We start from the raw sequence: 13435 nt of genomic DNA on the forward strand, positions 1-13435 counted from the left end.
CTGTTCATGGTAAAGCTTTTAAGAATTATAGAAAAGTAGTTCATTATGTATTCAAGTTTGCCTTTGAATAATGGTAAGTCGTGGTGCAGATAAGCTGGGTTCTACTGCATTACAGATCTGAATTGAACTGTGAATGAATTTGGCTTAATGCATCTGGGAACAGTTAGATGGTTTACTTAGTGTCGCATGTGTAAACCTCACCAATGCCTCCTGAAAACATAGCTCAAAGTACAGTGGGTGATTTTTAGCAGCAAAGAGCAGTTGCTGTTATTGTTATTTGACCAATGTCAAGTCTGCGGTTATAACAGATAAACTGCTGTCAAAGATAAAGTCACAGAGCTGTTTCAGAATAGGGTGCAGCCTTTATTTCATGCACAAAGAGCCCTTCAGTACAGTGAAAACAATGACAGTAACAGCTGTTGATGATACTTCTCAAATGCAGTTTTAGGAGTATGTGATTAGTGGGCATTTCTTATGTCCTTGTAAGTTACTGATAAAAAGACCCTTGGAATCAGAATGTCTGCAACTCTTGCATAGACCAGTCCTTAGCAATGCTTAAACTTGTACTGTAGTTTCAAGTATCAGCTCGATATAGCTAAGACTAGGCCAAAGATAAAAAGTCTAAGCTAATAACTAAAGCAAATTAAAATTATTAGCCAATTGTAAATGCAAGCTATTTCATATCAGTATGTATATGTTGTAAGAGGTAACGTTATATAACGCCCAACCCGACACAGATTCACACGGGAGGCACGGGTAAAATAAAAACTGTTTATTTTTCTTCAGCTGGAGGGCATGTCTTCCCCATAATCCCTCCAGGCACAACACAGTCCCAAGAACAGTATACAAATACACACTAAGCACTTTCTTCCTCTTGGCACCACCACTATTCCTCAGCAAGCTTTGCCCTCCTCCCAACCTACTCTGAGTGATGGTCGCTGGCTCCTTTTTAATTGGGTACCCGGAAGTGCTCCAGGTGCTTGATTCGCAATATCCAGCTGCACTTCTGGGTAAGGCAAAACCAGTGCCCAAAAGGGGCCAGCAGCTCCTGCTGCAGCACCCTGGCAGCCTGTGTAACTACTGGTCTTCCCACCCTTTCCCCCTGGCAGGCATGGACCCCGGCCATCCGTCACAATGTATATATATATATATATATATATATATATATATATATATATATATATGTAAAATTCCATTAAAACGAACTCCCAGGGACCTAAAAAATATTTCATTGTAACGTAAATTTTGTTGTAATGAGATTCTGTATTTGTTACTATAGTGGTTTCTTGAACCTGCGTCCAGGAGTTTGCAATCATTTGAATAGCTTCTTTCGGGTTAATTGTAATCTCCTCCTGCCTAAAACTTATGCTGACGAGAATTTTTCTCAGCATTTCCTTGCGATAATACACTTTCAGGGTGCGAATGATGCCCAAATCCAATGGCTGTAGCACTGCTGTGCAATTGGGTGGGAGGAATTCAATGTGAACATTATCTAAATGTAGAAGCAAGTTGTGGGCAGCATAGTTATCAGCATAGTCAGGAGCCGAATCATCCTTTTCATTTTCATATTGTGAGATTTCTGAACTCTTTTGAGACCTCTCACCCCCCTACTCCCAAACCCAATGGAAATGACATGCTGAAGTGCGTCCCAAAGCGCAATTGCAACATCTGTGGAAGATTGTTTGTCTGTTGCCCGGGCAGTGCAACAACAGGCTCATAGCGCTGCAGTTAAGCGACACAGAAGCAAATCATAAAAGATCAGGGTCGCGCTATAAGTTCCTGTCTTACACCACAAAACACGAGGCTTAGTCTCAGCACTTTAGCAAAACCAGCTTTATTCAGCTTGAATCAGGAAAGGCACACTTATTTACTGTAGCATGATCTTCCACTCTGCTATACACAGACATAGCAGTCAGGCAGGGTAGTGGCCAGATAGTGACCAAGTACACCTGTTATCTGCCTTTACAAAGTACCTTGCATTACCCACCAATATCTTTTCTGTTTGCTTTGGTGGAGAGATACAGCATAACTGAGAGACACAGCATAGCTTTGAGCTTGCTGTTGCCCCGGCAACAGATAAACAGTCTTCCATAGACACGGAGATCGGACTTTGGGATGCTCTTCGCCATGCTGTCTAGTTGGGGGAGTTCCCAAGAGAGTTTACAAACCTCACATTTTCTTGAATGAGTGCCGCATTAATAGGAAGGTTTCTTGAGCAAGCATCACTAAACCACATAAAAACTGTTTTTCGGCATCTTCAAAGGCAGCAGTTCACATACGTTTGCAACCCGAGATTTTTCTTCTTTTATTGCTCAGTCTTTCAAGAAAGTTGACAGCGTCGATGGCGAAATTCCAAATCCACTGACAACGTCTTTTTTGTTTTTGCCACAATCAAGAGCTGCAAAAATGTAAAGTTTTTTTTTTCCTAATATGAACTCTTATCGTTTTTTCATGTCTGCCGTTTCTATAGGAGGGTGACAATGAGTTAAATTCCAATGTATGTTTTTCAAATGTTCAAACCACCGAAAACAAACACGGCAAAAAAAAACCAAACAGTATGAGGAAAGTCCGAAGAAAGAAAAAAAATTAGAATGTTTCTGTTTGGGGGATCGTTATGCACAACTGAGCTACGGCCACCGAATGAACTGCTCTGTGAATGATACATTCAGGCATATCAACGTCTTTTGGGCTCTTCGTTGTAATGAAAGTATCTGTGGAATGTACTTTCTCAGTAATGAGATTTCTATAGACCCACATCATATGAGGAAACTGTCGGGACAATAAAATAACTTCGTTGTAATGAAAATTTTATTGTAAAGATATTCGCTGTAATGGAATTTTACCTGTATATATATATATATACACACAGTATATATATATATATATATATATATATATATATATATATATATATATATATATAGACCAAAATACTGGATTGAATGTTATTCTTAAGATATTCACATTGGAACATTACAATCAAGTTTTCCTAGCCATCAAGATGTTGCTTTGCTTGTATTTTTTAGCTGTACATTGCATGTTTTTAATGCATAAACTTGAGAAAACAAGGGGAAAATGTTTAGGAAAACCCATGTGGGCATAGTCTTTTTTGATGCAGATTTTACTAATGTCTGCTTCCAAGATTTATGGAGCTGTGATCAGAAATGTATTCCTGTTCTGAGAATCATATCTGGTCCCGCAACACTGAAGGAATGCAGCGATCAGGAGAGGGAGGCAGTGTTTTATGTGTAAGGGAACTGCCCATCACTGACAAGTATACAGCTGTAGTAAATTGTAAACGTCCTTGAAAGTTTGGTTAAGTTTAAGTTAAGTGTTTGTGTGAAATAATTCTTTATAGATCTTCCTTCCTCAATAGATTCTAATCATAATTTTTCATGAATATTGCATTTCTCAACCATATATTGTATGAAAAACTATTTGAAATTTTAAATGCTGTGTGCCAACTGCTGTACTGTTACATTACTAAATGTTCAGAAAAGGAAGTGACAAACATACTTGACATTAATTCTTTTTTCTGACTCTCCAAAGTGAATGCATCACAAAATAGAACCATCCATCTGTACAGGCTGTCAGAGCACACATTCTAACTATACTTTTCCCTCTATTGAGCCCCTTAATAAGCACACACACACACACACACAAACACACTCCCATACACATTCAGAACAATTTAACTATCCGAAAAACTGTAGATTCTATGCTGTGTATTTGGCCATTATTGGGTGTAAATCAGAAATTTAATCTGGAATAGAGGTCACCCAGGCAAATACCTACATGGGGGCAATTTAGAGTTGGAAATTAACCTAATGATGTACTCTTAGGGATGGGATGAAATAAATCTCATATAAATGTGGAAAGAATGTAAGAACTTAAAACAGCCTTCAATCAGTAACAGAACTGGTGACTAGAGAAATTTTATAGCAGTACTGAACATTGCACCACCATGGCTCCACAAAAACACAATGTGATCTGAAATTAAGGTGGCTATTCTTGAAGTACTGCATAGCGAGTACTCTACATTCTTACTACCTTCAGTTTTAAAATCAACTTTTTGGATGTGTAGTGTTTCACTGTATATTTGATAAAGTGGAAAAAAAGCCAGTTCCGGTAGTGAGCTAAGATGAAAACAAAAGATTTTGAAGGATGACTTTTTAATTGGGTGCTTCTGCTGGATGTAGAAAAAAATGCATGGATGATCTTGAGTGGAATTCTACCTCTTGCTGAATTCTCTCTCTCTCTGTCAATTAGCATGAGCAAATATAACACTAGTAGGAGGTTATTTTTAATGAACAAGTACTGTATACATTGGCTAAGAGTGAGTTAGTGTGTGCCTCCTGCTCTTTGATGGGCTGGCAGCCTTTGTAGGGTTATTTCTTATTTTGTGACTGATGCAACTGTTTTAAGGAAAGTGCAGAGCCAGATGAATAATGGAGTCCCTTGTACTTTGTGCACATTTCAATTGGCTCTGATTTTTCCATCGCATTTGTTCAGGCTCTTGATGTTAAAATGGGACAAAAGTAAGCACATACTGTAAGTTTGATTGATTCATATGTGCACAGTTTTAGTGTATACATTTGACACATGAGTTGTGAGATATATTCTTCCATAATTTAGGGAGAGAGAAACTGAACTTGAGCAGTTATTAAAATCCTCAAGGTAAATCTCTGCATTTATTATACTCAAGTTTCCCAGAATCAATTGTATATCTTTCAGTTTTTTTTGGAATTTCAAGTGCTGGGAAAAAGAATACTTAACAAATATGATTGCAGTGTCACAGGGAGAATCTATGGCAATACGTGGGAAGAAGCAATTAAATTGCCACAAAAAAGTGTGACCTTCTCATGGGTTCTACTGTATGCATAATTAAAAAGATGCATTTGGTACAGATTTACTTTGGATTGAAAAATGTAAATTGCTTTAATTACTCTCATCTAAACATCAAAATGAAACAACCAAAATAAATTATGTTGACTACCATAATTTTAACATTGGTTTACATGACTTTGAAAAAAAAATGGATGGATGGATGGATGAATAGATGTTATGCTTTACGAAACTCTGTGATAACTAATTGTGTTACATGTTTAATTTAACAGATATCTCTAAAAATTAATTACATCACTGATACCTTTATAATAAGCTGCGCATTGTATTAGTTTTCTTAGTCGTTAGTTACAGGTTGAAATACAATCAGTGGATGTTTTTTGAGATTTAATACAAAATTTAAAGAGTAGTTTTTTGGTTGTGTAAGGATGGGGCTGTTGTGTTTTTGTTATTTATGTTGTGGTTATTGGATATGTTCTAATGTGATCTTTTTTCATCAAAATATATTTTCCCTCTCTTTTATTTTTGACTGTTTAATAGATGAGTACAAATATCCTATTTCACACTGTCCGGTATTTCTTCTAGCAAAAACTATTCTCATTTTTTATTTGTACATTTATTGTATGTGTGATTTGTATAGCTTAATAATGACATTGTGGTTGTGAGCAGAGATGAATGCCAACATCTATTTTCATTTGACCTTTAAAAAGAATTCATTAGCAACCAAATTTGCTTAAATTTCATTACTATTCTAATGGCAGTACATAGAACTGTAAGAAATGATATTTAGTGACTGAAGGATTCTTTTATTAATCAAGTTGCTTCTACCTATTCTCTTAATCCAGATACATCTTCTTTCTTACATAAACACTTAACATCCCTATTCAGTCAATACTTTAACTATGAACTATACATTTTCATAACAAGAGAACTGTCTAAATTGCTTTAAACTATTCACGTTATTTATCTGTTATTATTGCTTCTACAGTAAAAGCAGAGAACTTTCATTAAATAATTGAAGTTCTCAATCATTCACAATGTCTAAGTCATAAATCTAGTAAAATTAAATAGAACCATTTAACCACCTGAGGTCTTGTGTTAATCAGTCTCCATGTGAACATGTATTATTATAAACCTTATTTTTTTAATGTATCCATTCAGCTATTTTAACTATTTTAACATTGCATGTTTTTACCTTGAAAGTAGACTTTATGAAAAAAATCAAAAACTTTGGAGTCACAGTTGATTCTTGACTTTCTACATCCAGACAGTGCACAGATATGATTAAAAGAGCTAATGTGTTGAGTTATGACGAAAAATTAAAGGAGCTGAGCCTTTTCATTTAGGCAGACTGAGATTAAGATGCAGGATTACTGAACTGTTTACAGTCATGAAAGGAATTAGTACAGTGAATCCAAACAAGATCCAAGGAATACAAAAGGAAATTCTGAATAGGATTGATGAGATTTGTTGGGATGAATGGCCTATTCTTGTCAACATTTTTAATGAGAAACTCTGTTGTTGTTGTTGTTGTATGGGTTAAGGTTAGGATTAGGGTTCCAGGATGTAAAACAGTAAGTTTGTGAATGGCTAATCTTTGTACTTTTACTAGAGCAAGTTTTTATTCTTTTTTAGTAAATGTTGTGTGCATTTGTTTGTTATAATATATGTTTATTTCATTATTTACTGAGCTTCTATAAAAAGCAAAATTTTTACCCTTGGGAAAAATATAGTACTTTCTATTTACACTGCTTATCTATATCTATCTGAACTGAAAATGCAAAAGCTTGAAAAAAAAATGTTAGTTTTTTTTCTATTTATTGTCCAAAAAGTAAAATCTGCCTTTGGGGTAAGCAAAGTTTACTTGACAAGATTCTCTAATACAGATTTCTTCAAAAATCAAAAGATCTTACTGTAAGGAAAACAAGATTTATTTGGCTTAATATATAAATTTGTTAGATTAAATTTTCTGCAGTGTGTTTCTATATCCAAAATAAAGTACATACATAAAAAATGATATATTTCATACTTAGCCATTAACTTAAATGCTTTGCAGGTTCTCCAGGACCATCAAGTGACCACAGCAGTGGAGCCTCTTCCCCACTTTTTGACAGTGGCTTACATCTCAATGGGAATTCCATGAATACAGTAAGAAGGATTTTATGTTCCCACTTTCAGGTTTAATTAAGATATGTTCAAATGAAAAGTATTTTTCCTCAGGATCCGTAGAATGTCAGTACTTGCATGCAAATGCTTTTTTAGCAGATCTATTAAATATTATTTGCTACCGTACGTGTGCTGATCATTCATGTTGCATTAAAGCTTGGGAAGTAAAATCAGCACATCCAGTGAAGAGTACAAATAGACTAAAGTTACTCCAGCACAGTGTAATATTTTTAAGCTAAACCTAGGAAGATTTTACTTTGTGAAGAATGTATTGATTGAGTCATTCACTGCAACCTGTTGGATGAAGTAGCTGTAGCTATATATATATGACTGACTATACTGTACAGCATGTTTTTGATGATACCAGCATTCTATTTATCTGCAAACTAAAAAACACAGTTTCTTAACAAACATGTACAAGAGAGTTAACAGGTTAGAAAAAAGTTTAGGTTAACTTTAAGTAAACTAATGTAAAGTAAAGGTAATCATTAAGTTTTTTTTTAAATTGACAGAGTTTTCCGTTTATAAAATAATCACTTTCCATGTGATTATGTGTCCTTGCATTAATGCACAACTGTGGGTGTGAGAGGGCTAAATCATGTGTCACACACGTGTGCATGGGAAGCAGCTGAAGGGCTTAGGAAATATTGTTTATACATCTGCCCGGGGCGGGTGCACTGACGCTCTTTCTGAGTTCTCTGCAGGTCTTACCCGGAAATCCCACCAGGAGCCGCCATTTCCAGGAAGGACACATCACTTCCGGTTCCGCCCCAAGAATGAGGTCACTTCGTTCCGCCCCAAGGATGATGTCACTTCCAGTTCCGCCCAGAGGACGACATCATTTCCGCCCTCTGTGCTATAAAGCTCACTGCCTTTGCTTAGGCAGGCAGTTCTGTTTTGGACTCTGTTGTGTAACAACTGTTTAAATATGCCTCAAAGACTTTTGCAGCCGGAAACCATTAAACGGGTGGCTGCCCCAAACCTTTCGCCTCTGGTCTCCTCTTCTTACAGTGGCGTAGTCGGCAGGATGGTGTCCCCGATGAACCGGGACACGAACTTCATGGAACCAGGTGGGTGAGTACCGGGCCGAGTTTCAGGGCAGGGAGTGCCGGAGGGTCAGGAAGGACGCTGTGCAGGCTCTGCTCCATGAGCATAACCGGGTTGACCACCCATCTCGTGGAGAAGGTAGAGGGGACCCACAGGCGTGGGCTGGCTTCTGGGGAACACACCGAGTGGCTCAGTATGCTCTCCTTGGCAGGAAAGCCGAGCTGCCCATCGGGACCAAGGTCCCTGTTAACGATGGGTTGTCCCCAGGCTGGCAGGTGAAGAAATAATAAACTGGGAGTTTAACCCAAACAAAGGGCTGTCAGAGCAGGCTATGGCTCTCTGGCAACAGGTGGGTGAGTGGCTACGCCATTCGAGTTGACCCCTACAATAGTGCAGCAAGTGGCCTGTTTTTGCTGCTAAAAGCTACCCAGGATTTTGCCCAGCCGCCTGGGGCTAATTCCATTCTATGGACGAGCTGCTACAAACCTTGCAAACCCAGAGGCCGGCTGTGAAACCTGGGAGGCAGAACAGCCGCTCTGTGGACTACCCGGGAGCTATGTCCTACTAAAGCAGTCCCTTCCACGCAATCCAGAGCCTGTTCCAAGTCGCCGGGCCGCCTGGCTTGCGACCTGTCGGGAACAAGGCGGACCGTAGGGGACAATGGCGGGTTGTTTGTGTGCCCTTAGCAATCCCTGGCGGATAAACATACGGGGAGCTTCTTATTAATGGACATAAATAACAGCGCTGTTCGATTCCGCAGTAACGGTCTGTCGTTGCTCGCCGCTTTATTCTACCGCAACAGTGGATTAAAAGAAGACCAGTCTAAAATGTATACACGGAGATATCCGACATACAATACCGCCCGGTGTTACGTATGTCTCGGAGGAACCCTTCGACAGCTTACCGTGGCGGTGCATCCGGATCCTCCGCTTCCGTAATCCTCGGGCGAGACTGGTCTGATAGTAACGGCGTAGTTTAGAAAGCATTCCCGAAAACTTATGGCCTCGTTATAGATGACAACGATTCATCTCAAGTTGCTTCCACACCGTGTAATCAGCCGACAGGGAGTGGGGCGGTAGGCCAAGAGAGTGACGAAGACACTCCCGGACCGTCGCGGGCTACTACGCCATCCACTAGCGCCCGCAGCGAGGGAGGAATCTCCGCCCTTGAGGTCAGACCGACCCGCTCTCTGAGTTGCACTTTCAGTTTAGAGCGACGCCGCTTCTTTCAAGAGAGAACAGTGGAATGACGACTCTCTGAAACACATAAAGAATGCAGTGGTTCTCGTTAACGCCAACGCGCGATTTGCCCATGCCACAGGGACCTCACTTTGTCGCTGATAATGATTTGTTGTATCGGGTCGCTGAACATGAGGGGAAGGTCCGGAAGTTGTTGCTAATCCCGCTGACCTACCGGCGCAGGTTTGCGAAGTTAGCACACCCACCTTCTTGGAGGCCATCTCGGCCCGATAAAACATTAGAGCGAATTAAGCTCCGCTTTTTCTGGCCGGGATTAATGAGGAGGTTCGCGCTTTTGCTTTCCTGTCCGGAATGTCAACTGCGGCAAATTCCTAGGAGGACCGTGCTCCTCTGATTCCCCTTCCCCTTATTGACGTTCCCTTTGACAGGATTGGGGTTGACATAGTAGGACCCCTAGAACCCTCAGCCCGAGGATATAAATATATACTCGCCCTCGTGGATTATGCTACCCGATTCCCTGAAGCCGCTCCATTGCCCGCTACCACAAAAATATTGCACGGAACTAGTAGGAGTCTTTTCAGTAGTAGGCATTCCTAGAGAAGTCCTGACGGACCAAGGAACGCCTTTTACCTCGGAAACGCTCAAGGAGACTGCCAAGTTACTGAAAATAAAGCATTTAAAGACCTCGTGTATCATCCTCAAACCGATGGCCTAGTGGAGAGATTTAATCAAACTCTCAAGCAAATGCTACGTAAGGTAGTCAGCAAGGATGGGAGGGATTGGGACCAACTCCTCCCCCTTGTCCTCTTTGCATATCGGAAGTTCCTCAAGCCTCTACGGGTTCTCTCCATTTGAATTACTGTACGGAAGACAACCCGGGTTTATTGGATATTTTAAAAGAGGGCTGGGAAGGGGAGGCACAGCCCTCCACTAATATTTTGGAATATATCGCCCAATTGCGCGTAGATTTGATGCAATAAGACCGATTCTAAAAGTCATATAGAGGAGGCGCAATCAGCACAGGCCCGCCTTTATGACCGTGGCACGACTCTCCGGAGTTCCAACCGGGGGATCGCGTCATGGTATTGGTACCAACTTCTCACTCTAAACTGCTCGCCCATTGGCTAGGCCCCTACGAAATTAAGGAAAGGAAGGGATTGGTTGACTATTTGGTGAAACAGCCCAATCGCCGACCAGCTGAGCGAATATATCATGTAAACCTGCTGAAACCGTGGAAGGAGAGGGATCCCGATCCCTCCTCCGACAGCCCTGCTCTCTTCGCTGAAGTAAGTTCCCTTAATTTCGCGAGCAGCTATCCCCAGGCAGAAACAAGAGCTCAAGCAGCTATCCGCTCTGTCCCAGAGGTGGTAAGTGAAAAACCCGGTCGGACCTCTCTGATTGCGCATGACATATTGACTGACCCGGGGGTGATCGTCCGTGAGCGACCCTACAGACTCCGGAGGCAAAGAAAGTAGAAGTGGAACTGGAAATCAAGCGAATGCTGGCACTAGGAGTAATCGAGGAAAGTAGTAGTCCCTGGTCCAGTCCCATCGCCTTGATTGCTAAGCCTGACGGCAGTTGGAGGTTTTGCAATGACTTCCGCCGGCTTAACCAAGTTTCCAATTGATGCTTATCCCATGCCTCGCGTGGATGACCTCCTCGAGACTGGGACCAGCCAAATTCTTGACTACACTTGACATGACAAAGGGGTACTGGCAGGTTCCTTTAACGGAGTCCGAAGGAAAAACCGCGTTTAGCACTCCTAGCGGACACTGGCAGTATCGTGTCCTTCCATTCGGGTTACACGGGCCTGCGACTTTTCAGCGCCTGGTGGACAAAGTGCTCCGCCCCATAACTCGCTCTGTGCTGCCTATCTGGATGACGCGTCATCTATTCCAGCACCTGGAAGGAACACATACAGCAGGTCACAGCAGTATTACGGACACTGGGAGAGGCGGGCTCAATCAACCCCAAGAAATGTTTCTTTGGATTGAGGGAAGCCAAATATTTGGGCTACCTAGTGGGCCGGGGTACTGTGAGGCCACAGTGTTCCAAGTTGCAAGCCATAATGGCCTGGCCCGTCCAAAACCAAGCGGCAAGTCCAATCCTTTCTCGGTTTGGCGGGTACTACCGCCGGTTTGTGCCTCGCTTCTCCGAGAGCGCCCTTGACCGATTTGACAAAGAAAAGAGCTCCTAATACGGTGGTATGGTCTGATAAAGCGGGGCTGCATTCAGTGACTTAAAAGGGCTCTGACTTCAGCACCTATCTTGATCTCCCTAACTTCTCTCTCCCTTTTATCCTCCAGACGGACGCCGGACACAGGCTTGGGTGCCGTGTTGAGCCAAAGCGCCGACGGTGTTGAACACCCCGTTATGTACCTGAGCCGGAAACTGTTGGACAGGGAGACCAGGTACGCGGCGGTGGAGAAAGAGGCTCTGGCGATCAAATGGGCGGTAACTCAGCTGCGGTACTACCTCTTGGGTCGCGTGTTCACTCTGGTGACGGATCATGCACCTCTGAAGTGGATGGCCCTTCACAGGAGTCGAATCCACGGGTCACGAGGTGGTTTCTTGACCTGCAGCAGTACAAGTATACGCTCGCTCATCGACAGGGGTCTCTTCATGCCAACGCCGATGCCCTCTCCCGGCCCACGACCTCTCGGTGCAGGTCGCCCGACCCGGCGGGTCTGGGCTGAGGGGAGTCTTGTCACACACGTGTGCATGGGAAGCAGCTGAAGGGCTTAGGAAATACTGTTTATACATCTGCCCAGGGGCGGGTGCACTGACGCTCTTTCTGAGTTCTCTGCAGGTCTTACCCGGAAATCCCACCAGGAGCCGCCATTTCCAGGAAGGACACATCACTTCCGGTTCCGCCCCAAGAATGAGGTCACTTCCGGTTCCGCCCCAAGGATGATGTCACTTCCAGTTCCGCCCAGAGGACGACATCATTTCCGCCCTCTGTGCTATAAAGCTCACTGCCTTTGCTTAGGCAGGCAGTTCTGTTTTGGACTCTGTTGTGTAACAACTGTTTAAATATGCCTCAAAGACTTTTGCAGCCGGGAAACCGAATTAAACGGGTGGCTGCCCCAAACCTTTCTACGTCTCTGGTCTCCTCTTCTTACACATGAGACTGTGATGCCGGTTTCCTTGCCTCCAAATTAATTAAAAACTTGTTAAAGACACAAGTTTACCTAACAAGTTAAATAATGAGCTTGTTATTCAATACCAATTAGACATGAGTGCATGCGGGAGAATGTTAAGATCCCCCAGTTACGTCATACAGACCAGAGGTCTCATGTATAAAATATTGCTTAGATTCCATACGAAAGTTTGCTTGTGCTCAAAAAACAAAAATGGTGTGCTAACAAAACAAAATGGATATACATACAGCTGTATGTACACAATGTGCTTCTCCAAGTTCTTTTATAAATCACAGATTACAGTATTTTGCGCACCATAAGGCGCACTGGATTTAAAGGCGCACTCTCAATTGCGGGGCTTATTTCTGTACTTAAACCATAAATAAGGCGCACCGTATTATTCGGCGCATGCAAAAACAAGGTAACAGAAGCAAAACAATGAATTTAGTTAAACTTTATTCTACTACGTATTTAAAAATACACTTACATTGTTTTTTGATCAGTCTGTTGTCACAAATCCATCGAAGTCCTCACCTTCTGTATCTGAATTGAACAGATGGGCAAGTTCGCCATCAAACATGCCGGGTTCCCTCTCATCATTGTCGGAGTCAGTCTCGTTGCCGGGTGGCTGTTCAGCAATGATTCCAGCTTTCGCCTAAGCTCGGACAACAGTCGAAGCAGACACCTTAGCCCAGGCATCCACAATCCATTCACATATGGTGGCGTAACTCACCCGGCGCTGCCTCCCAGTCTTAGTAAAGGTGTGTTCGCCGTCTCTCATCCATCGCTCCCATGGCGCTCGCAACTTCACTTTGAACGCCCTGTTTACACTGATGTCCAGTGGTTGGAGTTCTTTTGTTAATCCTCCTGGAATGATGGCAATCTCCGTATTCATTTGCTTCACTTGTTTTTTCACAGTAGCGGTGATATGGGCACGCATGGAGTCGCAGATCAACAAAGACGATGATGCATGGAAAAACCCGCCCGGTCTCTTCACATGCACCTCTCTCAGCCACTCTCTCATTTTCTCCTCGTCCT

General features: G+C 42.2%; 1 protein-coding gene across 3 annotated transcripts in view; it reads left to right on the forward strand.

Moving 5' to 3' along the window:
* Positions 1-13435, forward strand: part of sntg2 (syntrophin, gamma 2) — a 732424-nt gene that overhangs the window by 488072 nt on the left and 230917 nt on the right. For all 3 annotated transcript variants that reach the window (XM_039747723.1, XM_039747724.1, XM_039747725.1), the window contains one exon: positions 6902-6993. In XM_039747723.1, coding sequence (XP_039603657.1) covers positions 6902-6993 — 92 coding nt within the window. The remainder of the gene's footprint in view (positions 1-6901; positions 6994-13435) is intronic.

The sequence above is a fragment of the Polypterus senegalus genome, chromosome 3 (assembly GCF_016835505.1).
Source record: "Polypterus senegalus isolate Bchr_013 chromosome 3, ASM1683550v1, whole genome shotgun sequence".
NCBI classification, from domain to species: Eukaryota; Metazoa; Chordata; class Cladistia; order Polypteriformes; family Polypteridae; genus Polypterus; species Polypterus senegalus.